Source organism: Vollenhovia emeryi, unplaced genomic scaffold, assembly GCF_000949405.1.
Source record: "Vollenhovia emeryi isolate VEMERY1.0 unplaced genomic scaffold, V.emery_V1.0 DF939231.1, whole genome shotgun sequence".
NCBI classification, from domain to species: domain Eukaryota; kingdom Metazoa; phylum Arthropoda; class Insecta; order Hymenoptera; family Formicidae; genus Vollenhovia; species Vollenhovia emeryi.
The window spans coordinates 11,728-29,315 of record NW_011967135.1 but is presented as its reverse complement, the minus strand read 5'-3'; the positions used below and the strand labels follow the sequence as shown (position 1 = coordinate 29,315).

General features: G+C 41.4%; 4 protein-coding genes across 8 annotated transcripts in view; 3 read left to right on the top strand and 1 right to left on the bottom strand.

The window, feature by feature from the left end:
* The first annotated feature begins 408 nt into the window (after nucleotides 1-408).
* Nucleotides 409-3,264, top strand: LOC105560382 (protein TRC8 homolog). Its single transcript, XM_012009460.1, has 3 exons — nucleotides 409-702; nucleotides 771-1,138; nucleotides 1,223-3,264. The coding sequence occupies exons 1-3, from the start codon at nucleotides 420-422 to the stop codon at nucleotides 2,630-2,632; spliced, it is 2,061 nt and encodes a 686-aa protein (XP_011864850.1). The 5' UTR covers nucleotides 409-419; the 3' UTR covers nucleotides 2,633-3,264.
* A 538-nt stretch (nucleotides 3,265-3,802) lies between these two features.
* On the top strand, nucleotides 3,803-10,385 carry LOC105560383 (homeodomain-only protein-like). The gene is made up of 3 exons (XM_012009461.1): nucleotides 3,803-3,950; nucleotides 9,744-9,935; nucleotides 9,994-10,385. The coding sequence occupies exons 2-3, from the start codon at nucleotides 9,750-9,752 to the stop codon at nucleotides 10,066-10,068; spliced, it is 261 nt and encodes an 86-aa protein (XP_011864851.1). The 5' UTR covers nucleotides 3,803-3,950; nucleotides 9,744-9,749; the 3' UTR covers nucleotides 10,069-10,385.
* LOC105560430 (cilia- and flagella-associated protein 61-like) lies at nucleotides 4,720-9,380 on the top strand. Its single transcript, XM_012009555.1, has 15 exons — nucleotides 4,720-5,065; nucleotides 5,138-5,506; nucleotides 5,573-5,991; nucleotides 6,038-6,284; nucleotides 6,391-6,855; nucleotides 6,937-7,323; nucleotides 7,391-7,500; nucleotides 7,567-7,697; nucleotides 7,768-7,978; nucleotides 8,057-8,226; nucleotides 8,306-8,491; nucleotides 8,559-8,663; nucleotides 8,723-8,800; nucleotides 8,878-9,114; nucleotides 9,179-9,380. The coding sequence occupies exons 1-15, from the start codon at nucleotides 4,911-4,913 to the stop codon at nucleotides 9,365-9,367; spliced, it is 3,459 nt and encodes a 1,152-aa protein (XP_011864945.1). The 5' UTR covers nucleotides 4,720-4,910; the 3' UTR covers nucleotides 9,368-9,380.
* A 182-nt stretch (nucleotides 10,386-10,567) lies between the features above and the next one.
* Nucleotides 10,568-17,588, bottom strand: part of LOC105560374 (fragile X mental retardation syndrome-related protein 1) — an 11,658-nt gene continuing 4,637 nt past the window's right edge. The window contains exons 7-15 of one of the 5 annotated variants that reach the window (XM_012009444.1): nucleotides 17,081-17,152; nucleotides 15,672-15,819; nucleotides 15,440-15,577; nucleotides 14,894-14,932; nucleotides 13,568-13,711; nucleotides 13,270-13,480; nucleotides 12,928-13,143; nucleotides 12,575-12,676; nucleotides 10,568-12,457 (exon numbers count right to left, since the gene is read on the bottom strand). In XM_012009444.1, the coding sequence (XP_011864834.1) occupies nucleotides 12,270-12,457; nucleotides 12,575-12,676; nucleotides 12,928-13,143; nucleotides 13,270-13,480; nucleotides 13,568-13,711; nucleotides 14,894-14,932; nucleotides 15,440-15,577; nucleotides 15,672-15,819; nucleotides 17,081-17,152 (1,258 nt within the window). In that variant the 3' untranslated portion in view covers nucleotides 10,568-12,269. The remainder of the gene's footprint in view (nucleotides 12,458-12,574; nucleotides 12,677-12,927; nucleotides 13,144-13,269; nucleotides 13,481-13,567; nucleotides 13,712-14,893; nucleotides 14,933-15,439; nucleotides 15,578-15,671; nucleotides 15,820-17,080; nucleotides 17,153-17,588) is intronic. The other 4 variants (XM_012009447.1, XM_012009445.1, XM_012009446.1 and 1 more) reach the window with 4 other exon arrangements.

Sequence of the window (17,588 nt, the reverse complement as noted above, 5' to 3'; positions counted from 1 at the left end):
ATTGACTTGCCTCCTCGATCATTGGTAAGTTTCTCGCGTCATATTTCGGAAAGGACTCATTTCAATTTTCATATGCTTCGACGAGGTTAGGTCCATTCGACTTGACGTTAACTCCGCTTTGACAACTGACCAACTTGTAACGGAAATTGAGCCTTGTAGCCGATTCGAGATGATGCATACAGCAAACTTTTCATTTCTGCGGTAAGCTGGGGTAAGCGATATAATGCATAATAATTCCCATTGAAATTCATTTGCTACACTTTGGCTAGGATGTAATGTTTTGAATATTCTAACCTCGCTGCAGTCGAGCCATTTCTTGCAATTATTTTCGATAGGTCTTTGTACGATTCTACAACAGTATGCTACTTGCACGTATCATGCCAACGTATGCATAAGTCTGCCTCCCTCCAACTAGCAAGATGGAGATACGGGAAAGAATTCTGAGCTTTGCCGACGTTGTAATGAGAGTGCCACCTCTATTCATCATCGACGAGTTACTTAGAATCGGCCTTGGTTTACCCAACGACAATATTGTGCTGAAAAGTACCGAGCATGATTTCAAAACTAGCAACAATTTGTCGAGCATCGCCAGCTCCATCTCCGCAGCTACGACAGACTGGTTGCTGGTGGAACAGTTTGATTTCATTCCGCTCACTTACAATAATCTGATACTCTTGTTGAAGTTTCTCTTCTGTTGCACAGGTAAGTTGTAATTTTGCCACAGGTAAGTTGTGTTTTTGCACGGTTGTTTACTGCCTTCTTGGTTTCAGGTTTTTTCGCAGCCTTGTACACATTCATGCTATGCACTAGACATTTGATCATCGTATACCTATATCTGATATCTGTAGTAGTGATACTCTTGTCCTACTGGTCAAATGTCAGTGTGATGAAAGCGATTATAGCTTACACGAACGCTCACGGATCAACGAGCAGCATACTCGACAATATATTATGCCTGAATCTATCGGACGTTCTCTACAACGGCCCAGGCTTTCTAATAATGAAAAACTATGTGCTGCAGTGCGTGCTAGCCAGCGTCTTTTGTTACATTCATCTTGCCCCGCGGCATCCCGTACTCCAAAAGCTTCTCGTGCTGAGCTTCATGTCACCGTCCATCTTGGGTATCTATCTTTTACCGGTAAGCTATTACCTCGGCATTCATTCTTTCTGGGACAACGTATTCCCATCGATTTAACAATCGATGTTATGTCCTTTTCCCTAGGCGCAATATCTCCACCAGGCGCCAGTGTGCGCAACGTTAATCCCGCTGGCTCTATGTAAATTTGTCATCTGGTACAACGGCGTCTCCATGTTGAGAACAATCTACATGGGCTATCGGCACGCGCGCAACTTTATCAGCAATTACGGCTTGTCCGCGCTCGCGGAGACTGAATGGATGCGTCTCAATGTCCCATGCGTACTTCGGGCCTTTTGGATGCTGCGAGTGGCAGAGCAAGTGGTGGAAATGCTCGGGAGTCACTACGGCGAGGAGACGTTTAGTTATTACGTCATGGTCAGAACGCTGCTGGTTAATGGGTGCGAAACGTTGACAGCTGTTCTCGGTATGACCAGCATAATCTCCTTCATCTGCCACTACATCGGCTGCTTCTTCCAATGGATACTACTGACGGAGGACGAGGATGAGAAGAGTATCGGCACGGTGTCGGCGATATTGTTCTACATCCTTGCCCTACAGACCGGGCTGACGAGTCTCGACCGAGAGAAGCGTCTGGTACGACTGTATCGTAACTTTTGCCTATTGTTCACGGCAATTTTACACTTTGTCCACAATATCGTGAATCCACTCCTCATGTCACTCAGCGCCTCTCACAATCCGGCACTACACAGGCATCTGCGCGCTTTGGCGGTCTGTGCTTTTCTAATATTCTTCCCCGTATCCTTACTCGTGTTCCTCTGGTCCCACTTTACAGTGAGCACCTGGCTACTCGCTGTGTCGGTCTTTAGTGTCGAGGTGATAGTCAAAGTACTGGTCTCGCTAGCAATCTACTCGCTCTTTCTCATCGACGCCTACAGGAGCGTCTTCTGGGAACAATTTGACGATTGCGTCTACATAATAAGGTCCTTCGGCAATACGGTGGAATTCGCTTTTGGCATTATATTATTCTTCAACGGTTTCTGGATATTGATCTTTGAGTCTGGCGGAGCTATCCGCGCCATCATGATGTGCATACACGCCTACTTTAACATCTGGTGCGAAGCGAAGGCTGGCTGGAGCGTCTTTATGAAACGATGGACCGCTGTCAACAAGATCAATTCCTTGCCGGAGGCGAAAGCCGAACAACTCCAACGATTGGACGACGTTTGCGCGATTTGCTATCAGGAGATGCAAAGCGCCAAGATCACCCAATGCAATCATTATTTCCACGGTGTATGCTTGCGTAAATGGTTGTACGTTCAAGACCGATGTCCTCTTTGCCACGATATATTGTATAAAGTTGAAAACGTGCAAAACGGAGAATACGCTGGCGGCGCCACCGAAGAAGAAGACGAAGAAGAAGAAGAAAACGACCTCGGAGATGGCGCGATTGTGCAAACTAGACGGAATTCGAATGTACAATCTCGTATGAATAATCGGGGACAGTTGCACGAGCGTTCGGACGAGGGCAGGTGAAGACAAAGACACAGGCTTTTCACGCGCATCTTGTGATATATTTTACATCAAATCTTCCCTTCTTCTTTTTTTTCATATCATCAACTTTGACGATGGAATCTCGCTCGGCTTTCTTTACCACTCCAACCTGATCGCCAAGTAATACTACACGTTAAATTGTATCGCGAGTCTTTCCACTCGAGTCTTTCTTGTAAATAACTTGTGACAATATCTTAACTCTTGTCGTTAGAGGAGAATTATACGAAAGTACGAAGGTATAGTTTCCAAACTTTGGCTCTTTGCCGATTCGATAGATGTCTAAATATATTTTTGGATCGTTGTTACGCTATCATCATTATACATACAATGACGTCATGCTGCGCGCTTCCATTTTTCAATCGCATAATTTCCTATTTTAGACAAAATCACGACGTCTCACTCGATACTTATCTTTATTTCAAGTGTCAAGGCTGATATGTCGTCGAGTATACGTAAGCATAAAGAAGACTGGAGCGAATTATACATGTATATCCTTTTCAACTTGCGCGCGAGTAACATTTCTGCTAAATTCACTGTAATTAGAAATAATGACACGATGTATATGAGATGATGTAATAATAATGTCGAGAGAGAATACAAAGTGATTTCACTAATTTCGCTGAATCTTTCCTTTTCTTTGCATACGTCCGATTCTATCGAGAGATCAATAAGAAGGTTCAAAGTGGCAGATTAAGAGATTAATGTTAGTTTATTAGCTGAAATGCTGTTATTTAAATTTCTAACATATCTTTACGTTGAATAAACATTGTATTTTTAGAAGCTTGAAAATTCATTCCTCCAAGTCCCCAGTCTACGAATCCTACGAATCCTACGAATCCTACGAATCTACGAATCGCCGCGAAATTCTGCATCGAGAAATGATGAATAGTTTTAACGCGTGCGTATATATGTATAAATTGTGCGACGAGAGAGTAACAATTCCGACAGTAAAGTAAAGCTATCGGGTCAAGGCCACGTAACTCGTAACGTGCCTAGACTCGAGTTACGAGTGCGCGAAAATTTTATAGCGTGCACTATAATTTCCTATATTAAAATTCTCTAACCGCCAACGTGTACATGTTATTTTAAAGCTGCATCTATCTGTCGGCCGGATGGATGTAGAAAACAGTTTCGCCTCCTCCCACTCTATGCTCTTTGTGTTTTACGCTACGTTTAGCTGAAAGTCAGTCGCGTGCGTACCGTCGTCGGGTGTTTCACGTGAGTGGTTTTCTCTCCGGCCGATACGGAATAAACCTCTCTCGAGGCTGCGTCACTCCTATCCTACAACTTTACAAGAGAGGTACGTTATAGTTGTAAAATATACTCGTACTTGACCGTTTACCGTCAGTTATATATGGAATTGGACGGAAGAAATTACGCGATCCATTTAAAATTGATTATTTCGGCCGCGGCGCGCATGCGAGCTACACACCGATTCACACAGCGCGTTTGCGCGCATCAGGGGACTTTGAAGAAGTCACATTGCAGCGGTTTTTCAGTTTACCGTTTCTCACTGCGCCTCCACCAGGCTGCAGAGATGCATGTCGAGATGCAATCCCATACAACATACGAAAAGAATAGACTACAAGTCCTCTAGACTATTCTTATAAAGATCAAGGTGGCTTACGACGAATATCTACATGTCACGGAGCAGCTTGCCGATCGCGTCAAATCTTTATTCACTCGACCACGTTTCCAACCGCTTCGTCCTTGTTTGTGAAATGGCCGAAAATTTTTCCTCTTTCTAGAGAGAGAAGCGCTACTCGCGTGACCAAAGTCATTATCTTAATAACTTGGAAACGCCGCGAGCCAAAGATAGTCGGGGCTCGACACCATTTGGCAACGTCTCGGGCAACCAACGAGAAAAGCTGAGAGGAAAAGGATTTATTGTCGGAATCATTCCGCGCGAGTCGCCGAAAATTAGCCAGAGCGATAATATATGTTGCGACAGCAATCGGGCAAACTTTGACGTGAATACTATCCGAAGTGAGAATCGACAAAAAATTGCCCGACGATTATTTGCATCACAATTCACAGCCGTCAATATCAAGAGTAGAGATGTTTACCTGGCTCGGCGAGTCGAAAGAGTTTAGCAAAATCTCGGGGTCGCGTCGCGTCCAACACACGGATTTATCAAGTTTAGAGCGCCTGCGATGTTGGACGACTCGCGAAATTTTCGGAGACGTGAAATTGGAACGACTCTAGTACTTGCAGCGAGTTGTTGTACACCTCGTAACAGTTATGCGCCCACTCGTTATCAATGTATCGGTTACGTTACAGCGAGGCTTCCTGCCTCTCGGTGGCCCAATACAACGAGAGATGCGACATTGTTTCGGGGATATGCCTCTGCAATTATCCCAATGTTCCATCCGTGCCGCCGTACGATTGGTTCACCTGGTTAAAAACGATCTATGGGTAACGATATCTGTCAAATTTCGCTACATCATTCGGCGCTTTTACAAAAAAAAAATATATATACACGTGAAAAAAAAGGATTCTCACCGCCACGGAAAGAAATACTATGTTTGTGCACTTGCTCGTGTGGGACGAGCGTTACTCAAACAAGTTCCTCGCAGAGTTATTGGCTGCGGTTTTCGACATGACCACCTACTGCCAATACGTGATCCTAGTGGTACCTCCTCGAGTTACGCCAGGTGATTTTTCTTCCTCTTCTCGATTTTCATCGATCCACCACATTCGTGTCCATTCTCTAGGAAATTTGAGCGTGTTTGAGCGAGAGATGAGCAAAGTCTTGGCCAAGACCGCCACGCGGGACGTCGAGCGAGACGCGCTGCAATTTCTCTATCTGGCGGATCGATATCGTTTCTGTCCAAAGTTAAAAATACGAAGAGTCGTGTGAGTCGAGCGCGAATCATATTTTCCAACTTGTCTTTCCGTGACGACATTGGTATATCGTTATAGGGAGGAGGACCACGACGATGTGATAGCGATCGTCGACGGTGAGACTGGTGAGCGTTACGGGCGGTATTGCATCAGTGAGATGATTCGTCAGCCAAACAGTTGTCGTCGATCGATCATCGGAGAGGATCCTGCGGACGGCTCGGCGGTGGGCGTGGTGTGTCTTAATTCCACGATCGATGTCGATCTGCTCAACGAGAATTTCGAGTTGACACCGTACAATGGTCTGAAAAAGCTCCTCTCTCCGCCGTGTTCAAACGTCTTCGTTCTCGAGATGTTTGCGACGCGCGACGGAACGAGGCCTCACTGCTCCCACGATCTCCTGGAGGCTGCTTTCGATTGCTTCCCGCATCTCGAGTATTGCGCGGTCCTCCTCCCTTTCTCCCATCCGTCTTATCAGTTCCTTCAACATTTTGTGGTATTTACATGAATTACATACACGATGTAACAAGAAAATCCTGTAAACAATTTTCATGCAGCGTGTGCCGTTGAGATGTAACCGAGATTTCCCGATGACGCTCTATCTCGTACACCGAGCGGCTCTTCGCGAGGAGATGAGGTGTCGCCGCGCTCGAGTGCAAGACCGAGAAGCTATAGAGGAACTCTTGCTCACTGTATCGGCGAGACACGAGGTCCTGGCTGATTTTCATCGATCGCATTTAGATTGCTTCGTCTTCGAAAGTAACGACACGATGCTGGGACTCGCTATACTGTGGTTATTACGTTATATACCTCGACACGGGCGAATATTCAAATATTATAAATATTATAAATATTATAAATATTATAAATATGTGGTAACCCTTAATTTGACGTTGTAGCGCCGAGAGCGAGGTAAATCTCGTTACGAATCATTACCACATAGAGGATTACGTGTCCGTGCGGAGTATTCCTCAAGATGGCTACCGGCGTCTCCTGCATTTCGTTCTCATGCCAATTTTTTCCGCTTATCATCGCTTCTTCTTCCGCGAGATCGCACGTTTGAGCGAGTTAACGGTACTCTTTTATCGGCTTGTGGATGAGAGCACCGTCATGCTTCCTTTGGTATCCTGTCTCAACGATATGATTCCGGTTGACCCTCGTGGACAAGCTCAATATGGATTCCCAATTATTCTGGAAAACCTTGCTAACTGTGAGAATAATGCGAAAAGAGACGACGGTAGGTTTTCTCTATTTATCACGTCGCCGAGGCTAGCAACGATGCCACGTGTAATTATCGACGCGAGGATCGTCGTCGTTGGAGCATCGGACTGCGGGATTGCCTTCGTCGAGTATCTCGCTGTACGGTAAAACACTTTGATACATCCTTTGAAAGAGGATCGCGCGCATCCTCGTATAGGCGCGATTATCAATATCCAATTATCTAGATCGATGCAACGTTACGAGCAATTGACAAACCTTACGCTGATATCACCGCACGGTATACCATTTGATAAGGAATCGAGTCGCGCAGAGGCGTGCTTGCTTCCATTCCGAGGGAGGTTTCATTCGGAATATCGTCGCTGCATCACCGCACGGGCTTGGGTCAATGTCGTCTACGGGACCATGACAGCGATCAACAGGTCATCTTTCGTCCATCACGACCATTTAATCCATCCTTTCGATCCGACGTATACACGTAGCTTTCATTTCCACCCTAGGAAGAAGAAACACGTAACTCTGATGAATCAGGGAAATTTCACGTACGATTATTTGGCTTTGACGTGCGGCTTGCAGTATCAGAACTCAACGTTACGAGACAAAATTAAGCAAGAGTAATTATTATTATTATATCCACAAGATTAGAATACGCGATATAGGTCAACTTGATGATTTTTCAAGAGAAAACAAAGAGCAAATACCATGGAATTGTCTGACTATAAACGACGATACGGAAGCTTCCGCTTGTTTCAGAAAGATTCGATGGTTAACGGGAGATTTCAAAGAAAGGAGTAGGTGCTAGGTGCTAGGTTTACATTGTTTTACTACTTGTACTCACACACCATTTTCTATCACAGAAACGATACTTTTTTACGGACACAATATCGACTGCTACTGCGCACTCGGTGCTTTCATCAAGCTCGGCGTAAAGCCTTCGTGGATCACACTGATCGAGCCCGATTTCAAGCCCTGCTTTCACGATTCCGAAGTATGATTACGTCATCATTTCTATTTATATGTACCTATACATGTAATATTATTACGATAAACGTGCTTAGGTGGACAAAGCGGTGACGAATGCCATTTTGCAAAGCGGGATTAAAGTTTTTTCCGCATGGAGCATAATCGATTGGGCTCTGATAGAAAAGGACGATACAAAGCTCATGATCGAGAGTGTCACGATTGAAAGGGAAGGCGAGACGAAAAAGTTGTCTTGTAACGCTCTTTTCAATTTTTACGAGAAAACGATCGATTTAAATGCCTTCTTAGGTAAAGAATATTTACCGGGTTGTGTCTCCAATTAATTTTCCATTGCGTTGAACGTTTTCGTCTGATTTATTCTTCCAGCGTTCTGTCGTGCGGGTCTCGTTTTCGATGGTTCGCTGATAATAGATCCGGAGTGTCGCACCAACGACCCGTTTATTTTTGCCGCTGGTACCTTGACGAGATATTCGAGAAAGTTTTACGCCGATGCCTGGCAGCACAAATATTACGATAGCGTGGAAATCGGAGAGAGAGTTAGTAGAAGAAAGAGTATATCGTCCATTTTCTTCATCAAACTCGAAACATTTGCGTTTCTCTCCATTCCGCCGACAGCTCGCGGTAATCTTACGGAGAGCGATCGAACGGGTTCCCGAGCAAATGCCGAAGAAGCAAGAAATCATATATTTTACACCCTCGATATTCCGTGCACCTACCGTAATCGCTTGCCTTTTGCCGGGTGGTTATCATTACTTGCATGTACGTGGGCCTGGCACGGCGAACACGAGTAGCGGCTACTACGTGAGTTGACACGTTGCTCGCAAATTACTTGAAATGGATTATTCACGTCGTTTCCTTCGATACGCAGGGCCAAGCATTCGTAACCGGTTCTTGTGAATCTGAAATTGGATATTTTCGCATTCGATTGAACAAGTACGACACTGTGGAAAATGTAATCTGCCTAAGCAAAAAGGTAAAGAAATTGTACGAGTATCGTTTTGTTACAATGGTACAAACGGTATTGCCTTTTAGACGTTCCGATTGCAGAACGTGATCGCTTTGTATGGGAAACACGAGAGCATGTTAAACGAATTGAAACTCCGTTTTCGAGTAAGCGCGCCAACTAACAGTATCGAGACGCTATAATTGAGATATAAAGAAAGAGATTTCTTCTCTCTCCCTCTCAGAATTCATGCATCTCGGATTTCTACGCGTACTTTGGCGAACCTTGGGCCGCGGCGATTCTCCACAACAGATTCGATTGTCTGCGCGTCGAAAATCGGGCCACCTTGTTGTCGCGAATGGTAAGAGACTTACGATATGATATCGTAACACTCGGTATCGTTTTCCGCCTATTTTCTTTCCCCATACAGGATTTGATCGACGATTGCGTGCGCATGCTAATCGGCTCTGAATGGAAGACGGTGAGTAATTCCGCGAGCAAGAGATTAGGTATATCGATAATAAACGAGTTGGATCTTTGCGTAGATGTCTGAAGAGGATCGACGTTGCATCGAATCTAGATACGCTGGCTCGGCTTATCATCGACAACTCGAGAAGAATCTCGTAAATTGTCTCGAGTTTTACGAGCACGATCTACCGATGTATTGTACTTTGCGTAGACAGCGCCAAATGTATATGAATATTGAGGAAAGTCCCTTGTATTTTGACCAATAAAACTTTTTTTTTTTTACGAGTGTTCGCTCAATCTTGCGTCGAGCAGTTTGCTAGAAAGGCAGCTGCGCGTGAATTCTGGATTAAGATCAAAGCCCATGCCTGCTTGCATCCGTAGGTAAAGTTTCGCCGAGTTTGTAACGCAATATGCTCTTCTCCCTTTTTGCTTGTTTTCGCAAATAGATGTCAAGGTGTCTCCACGCTTTTGAAACTTGTCCAAAATCTCGCGGATCTTGACGTTAGGTCACGGTCGCGCTACTTTTAGTACTGCCCCGAGGCTACTATGTATACGCGTTTCTACGATCGTACAGTTACTCACGAATAAAACGAAACATTTCTCTCCAGATTATATTGAGAAAATACCTTTTCTTTTCACAAGGGCAACATGCTCAAGTCTTACCCCACGCGATATCCTACCAGTGGAGCTGACACCGGTGTTCGAGTGATTCGCTTGACGGTGAATCAGGAGGCGGTTCTTCAAGAGCAGTTTAACAGGTGGCCAAGAGCACCTCATACCGCGGACGTCGTACTCCTTGCAGCTGAAACAGGTCTTTCCGAGGCGGACGTTGAAGTGAGTAAATGATAAGTGCAACTCTCAAGTCTGGATACATTGGATTCAATTGTTCCAGGGATGGTATGCTATCAGATTGGCTCAGTGGCGGAAAGAACAGGGTCTCGGCGGGAATACACTGGGCCTGCACTGATTATATCGTGTGCGAGATCTCATCTCACTTCTGTACCTGAAACTCTCATATGTACACCAAATGGACTGAGACGGCAAACTACCTGTGCAATTTCTTCCTTAAAATTACTTGTTTAGACAAGGTCTAAACTTATTGGTCACGTCTAATGTCTTTCTAATTGTTCTAAGCAAGGAAAGACCATTATAAACGATCGTAACAATGTTTCCTTTAATTAATAACACTCTTTTACTAACACGTAAGCTATTTATTTAACCAATTAGATTTAATCAGATAGTAATTAAGTGAATGTATGTAAAATTAAACAAATTTAACTGAAATAACTGAATCTAATTACTTGGCTCTACTCCCGCCGCGTGTGGCGTGTGTGCGGACAATTGTATCGAATTGTCACGTACGTGAGAGCGTATACAGAAAAAGAGATGATACAATTTTCCAAGTAAAGCGCGTCGCATCGTTCGTATTAATGGGAATTCAAGGTTTACATCGTACCAACGGCCAGTCTATGTACAGAAATGTTTTATTCTTAAATTATGCACAAATTGCAATCAATACAAATGTATCTGAAACAAGCAAGTTGGGGGATATCTCAGTTTTTGGCTGTCATAAGAATATTCAGATAAAATGACAGCTGTTTTGTTAGGTGTCGATATATTGCATCAACCGCCATGTGTTTTTGCAAAATTCATGAGACACGTCCGATTAGTTGTTGTCATATCCGGAAGAAGAAACAACTGTTTTAAATTGATAACTGATTTTTAATAATGTTGATAATCAATTTAAAACAATTGATCATATCTATTTTATAGCTTAGTATAGTAAAGCTAGTTTATTTGTTCAGACATCCACATTTCGACTAAGTAGTATTATAGTAATAAAGGTATGCGCTAAGTCTGCACTTTAGCTAGATATCATAAAACATGTATCATTCCTTCTCTCTGGCACATCATACATTGGTATTACTAAGTATACGTTTACTTTCTTTTTAAATCATGCGAAACAATGCAGAAACAAACTCGATATCGAATCCTAAAGTTTGATATAGTATGCTTAGACTGTAGTAAAAGTAAAAAAAAAGAAGAAAAAAAAGGAAGAAAAGAAAACAGAGGAAATTAAAAGAAAAGGAAAGACGCTAAATTACGTGAAAAGTGTATTCGGAAATAAAAAAAAAAACCGACTCCTTGTGCACATCTGACCGTGTTAGATTCGAACAAGTCATTTTCGCAATCATCATGTTGCTATTAATCAACACTCAGCTTTGAAACGTAAAAATCTAGTGTTGTTAAACAACTCTACTAATAATTGTAAATGAAAAACTCAATTTCCTCAAGTAAATAGAAAGGAACATCATTGGGAACACCTTTGAACCAGAATTTCTTGGAGCTGCCGCCGCCCCTACCATTGTTACGATTAACAACGGAAAATCCATTTTCCTTGTACCGCATCGAGTTGCATCTTAGTTATGTCGCATTTGTCTCGGTTTTCATAATTATCTCCGATATTAACGAGGTTACGTAGTAGTATCGAGTCGAGTAATAAAGTAATAAGGTATCGAGGCAACACGAGGTGTGTATTTCAATACGGAATCTGATTTGGCTATCAAGCATAAACTGAATAAACTCGATATCGGAATGACACTGCGAGCACCGAATTGTGTCCGTATCCGTAAGTACTGAGCGACATACCTAGATGAAAAACCTATCCACACGCGATAATTGACGTACGAGCCGCGATTATCCAGCCTAATATTGGATCGTTAAACGAGTGACCAAGGTGTACCGTACGGTGTACGAGACATCCAAAGCACTGCCACATAAGTTAGGAGCTTGGTATAAAAATGAGGCACAGTTTCACAATCAGGGAATCCTTCTTACCAAATGCTACTCCTCTATCTCCCAATGAATGTATCCGTATATCAAACATGACAGTGTAATCACCATCATTAAACTAAACCATGCATGGATATTAATATTATGTGTCCTTAAATGTGTTTAAGGAGAATGACGATTTCTTAAACAACTGTCGTATTCTTATGTCGGTAGCAAACAGTCTTAACAACGAGCGTAGACTAATCATGTCGCGTTCCATAATCGTGTAGTCCTTGCGTCGGTATGCGTCATGTTACGTGCTGGGAGTTGATAGCTCTCATCAGGTGTAACGTAGCTACGTTAGCGTAGCGATTGGTGACAACGCAACGTAGTTGCTTAGCCACTGGTACCGTTAACCAGAGCTTCCTTAGGCTTATTGCTCTGCTGCATACGAGGGGGACGAGACCGATGTTCTCTTTGGCCTTTAGGTCCCTGCGAACTGTTGTTAGACATGGACACGTCGTTCGCGGGTGTTCCTTCCTTGCTGTTCATGGTCGATTGGTCGCACGGGCCGGCATTACTGCCTAAACAAATGTATAGATTAACTCTGAATGTTTTCGTATATACAGACCAACAGAACGAACAACTTTCTTTACAACCGACCGTCCTAAAGAGATCGCGAGCGAGCTACCGAGGCCTACCTGTCTGGCTAGCACTCGTTGGAGTTGAGCTTCGTTGCCGCGAGCGCCGAAGTCGTCTTCGTCTCATTCCTTTAGGCCCTCCCTCCACACTCGATACCGACTCTATACATACACAAACCATTGTGACCATCCGTCTTTCACATCAAAGAATAACGAAAGCTGCATACGTTAGTAGCATGCGATATATACATGTATATATTCAGTCAATTTGACGAAAAACATTAGTGTTAGATGGTCACAAGAGTTTGCTCCACATGCTAATCTCAAACACACGTTGCTCTTTAGGACGAAACGGTTAGGGGAGATTGTCATCAACACACTCGCTCTCATAGAGACGCAACAAGTATTATTACCTCTATCAATACTTGAAACGTCTTGGCTGTCTAAAACAGTGTCTTCGTCATCGGTAGTGCGACGACGTTCATCTCTACGATCTCTACGTTGGGTTGGAGGACGACCTTGCCTGCCACTCATATACCCTGAATTACCGGCACCTCCCTGATGACCACCTCTTGGCGGTAAATCTCGAACACGATCCTCACTGCCGTCCAAAGTATCTCTACGTAATCCTAAAGGACGCATGGTCAATTGTTAAATTCCTAATACACGTATAATACGTAAATGTACGGTTTTATGTACGGTTAAAGCCGTAAATTAGACCTCCCGTTTCGTATTTGTATGCTTAATAATATTACCGGCATTGTGTCTAGCGGGGGCTCTACCCCGAGAACCGCGTCCTCGAGATTGGCCACCGCGACCACCACGACCGCCGATACCCTCTTCAGGTCCTGCAACCATTCCTCGTCTTGTGGGGGGAAAGCTGGGCATCGGTCCTGTAGTCGATCCATGCATGCTTCGTAGTTGTTGGTCAATTTCCAATTTCTCTTGTCGGAGTTGTTCCACTTCCTACGGTATAAATCCAATTTTCTTTTCTTCTGCGTAACCGCGATATACATATATATATATATATAATATTTCGACATATAGTTATACCTTTAAATGTGCCAAATGATATTCCAACAGAACTTTGGCATTGGCGATGCTTTCGACAGTACCAACAAAGACGAAGGGCACCTGACCCTCTTCTCGCGGAATCGTTGGTTGAGGTTCGTTGTCTCCTTCTATTTTTACCCTTACCTGAAATGCGTAGTTATTAAAATTGCGCTTTCGATGCACTTAGTAATACGGATTATTAGTATGAGACGCTTAAAATCGTATTTCATATCCATACCATCAGTTTTCAGTCACTGGCGTTTGTCATTTCCATCAATAGACTTGTCGATCAGTCTGCGAAAATTTGCTTAAATATTCTTTACACCCTTTATATCCCCAAAAGAAATCGATTTTGGAAAAGAAATTTTCTCTCGATACTTTTACCTTTTCTCAAATAACATCTCTTTCAGCTGATATACGTCATAGTAACCTAATCGTTACATTAAATACGTGGCAATTGTATCTACGATCATGTCTTTTTCTTTTTCAACTGTAACCGTGAATAAATTTGCAAGTCTCACTTTTTTTCTCTCGTTCTTTTTTCTTTCGAGTAACAATTTCAGCGTATGCATTGTTGCACAAGTAATTGTTTCATCAAATTGTATCTTGTACACGAAAAACACTTTTTATATCGATAGGAGATTTATAATCTCTGTGTGAAATAAAACCAAAGAAAAAGAAAGAAAAAAAAAAACCACTTGTACATTAAATACTTATCAGATTCCCCATGCATAAGATACATATTCAATACACTTATTGATATTACGTTGAAAAGTTTTCACCACAAGATATTCTTGTTACTAATGATAAATGCCATGTCGTATATTGTTGTATCCAATTGACAAGTTTTTAACTTAAATCAAATCGATTGGAAGAGTATGAAATTTAGAAATGTTCATTTCCAACATAATTAACGACAAAAAACAAATGCATGGACATGGAATGACTTAGCATCCAGTGTACTGTTTGCAATGCACATGTATGTACATTAAGGTCTATATACACGATGCACACTTGGCATCAAATGAGTCGTCAGCCCGTGATAATGCTGAACGCAACATAAATAGCATTCAGTATGAGACAGTCACATTTAGTGCTAAATGTGAAACATGGATACAGACCTTATTACACGTATAAACAAAGTACGGTCACTGTTATCATCATCATTATCATTATTATTCTTAAAGTACAATTCAAAGGAACTGGCCCGAGTGGTTCATGTAAGATTTGCGAGTGCTTCCATATGAATATATATATGTATATATATGAATGATTGACTAAACTGGATGGAATAAAATCACAAACAATAGGAAATGACATACTTACTTTATCAATATGTATATTCCCACTCGAGCCAGTTGTTATCTACCGAGAACAGACAAGGTATATGTCATACATAACCTAATCCCTCATAAATTATAACTTCCATTTTCAATTGAATGCTATATTAATTTTGATTATTGAACCGTTGTTAACGATCTAACGTGTCTGCGTATGTTGCAAAAGAGAGCGCCTATTATGATCGTTAATGTTTGAAACGCGTGTTAGAAATTTCAGCGATTTTGCTACATACCCTAAGAGATAAACATATATCAGTGGATGTAGAGGATCTGTAAAGTATTACATGTAATCTAGATAAATCGAAATTTGACAGTTTCAACAAAATCATACCGTATCAACTGAAAATGAAAATTGTTATACTTATATAACATCATCAATCATGTTCTCAGACAATGTTAATTGAGAAAGGAGAGTCCCTACCTGAGGGAGATATTAATTCTGAAAGTAATATCCTATAAAAGAGAATAAAACTCGGTTCTATGTTCTATTAGATATGTATATATATATACATAATTGAGAAAATATACTTACTACACCACTTTTGTCGACAATCTCTTGAATAATGCGACCATTTTTCCCAATTACTTTCCCTACCAACACCCGTGGAACTTGTATAGATTCCTCGCTGTATTCCAGCATAGATCGAGCTTTCTTAACAGCTTCATGCGTCTGCGATTGAAAAAGTACCAGCTGAGTATATATTGTACAATAGTAGACGGATATATATGTGTGTGTGTGTATAAATCTTGGGTGAAATCATTACCTCTCCATATATCTTGAATGTGCATGAATTTTCTTCTAACTCTATATTTGTAATGCCATCAACTTTTCGCGCTTGTTGAATATTTGCACCATGAGCACCGATAGCTAGTCCCATCAGATCTTCTCGAACATTAAATTCGTCGGTATATCTAAAAGAAGGTAAAATAAGAAAAATTTTACCATTCTTTTACACAATCTTGTATCAAGTTTCCAAGATTTTAAATAGATAAAAATCAAGGAAAGAGATTTTCTCACACACACATACACACTCTCTATACATGTACATATAAGTTGTGGTACAGTAATGATACTTTAATCTATTTTATAATATACTCTTTGTTGTAACATGCCGTAAATATATTTATACTTGGTCAATGGCTTGCATTTTGGCAGATATAAATGTAACTTGAAGCTGGCTATATATTGACAATTTTTCAACTTTTCTTTGATAAATTTTCAACTAATGTTACTAATGCAATAGCCGTGCAACGTGACTATCTCGTACGTGTTATCATCGTAACAAATTAATTAAAAAAAAATTAGATGTAATGTTAATTTAATACACATGCAATCGTTAATTAAATTTAACTACTTGTGGTAGCATCTTATGTTTTGTGTGTGTTTATACACGTCCATACATACACCTCTCTCCACATACGTAACACATATCCATATCGACATCTACATCCAAATACAACACCCACGTACACCCATCCACCCGTACACGCATTCTAATGTTTATATTTTATAAAAAGACGAATTGGCAAAAAATTCAGAAATTTATTTATATAATATAATAATCGCGTCGTCATATTACAGTGTAACGAGAGAGGAACGGGAGAGCAAACAAAAGTGAGATTATACAACACTGGATAAAAATTGAATTTAACATGTATCGAATAAAATAATTATTAAAGACACACAACATGTTAATACCACCTACGACTAAATTGATTTGTCTTTTTTTTTTTTCGTAATTTTTGATATATATGGGATAGAGCCACCATTTATAAATACATGTGCAAGATATGGGATATATCAGTGTGTTTCTCAAACATTGGCAGGCCAAGTTCTGGTGTTCTTTGTGAACAGATAAACAATAAGATGAAGAATCTACGTAATGTGTAAGTAACAAAAGAGAATGAAGTCGGGAACCGATCACAGCTACACGTATATATTTGTTGGCTACCTCACCAATTACGCAAAATCTTACTACACAGCACATAATGGAGAAAGATGTAAATAATTGTCTTATATCAGTGAACTTGAAGCACATGGATTTCCGTGAATATACTACACAACGCTCAAGCATGCACGTTTAAAGTGTAGATTCATTTTTCGTTGGAAAAATGTGTATTTTGTCATACAGTAAGCTAAACTTAATTCTAAACCACGCTGCTGTGATCTCACCTTGAATTTGTTTTCACTCCTGCCTCAAAGTCTGAGACACGCTGATATATAAAGTTTGAAGATCTAAATTTGCTGAAATGAGAATGGTGTAACTCAGTGAAAACTCATTATAAGATGGCCCTACCCTATGTCCTTGCCATTCTGTCTGTTTGCTCTTGATTAATGCATGCAGACACTTGCATATAAAGTTTATCTTTCAACTTGCACAAATGTTTACGTGAAATTCCGCCGCGAATTTCTTTTCTACATGTATATACACGCACGCGCACATACATCCGCAGCCACGCCGACACATGTATTCATTCATGCACACGCACGCACGCAGGTACTCGCCTTATTGAGATACATACCGAGCTATATCGTTTACTTTAATACAATAATTAAGAGAGATTGTTACATATATACGCAAGTCCCTTTTCCCCAACGATTGATTTTACTGCAAATTCTATTTTCAGTATGTATATGTGTGCGCGTGTGTGTGCTCGTGTGTACACACACATACATACGT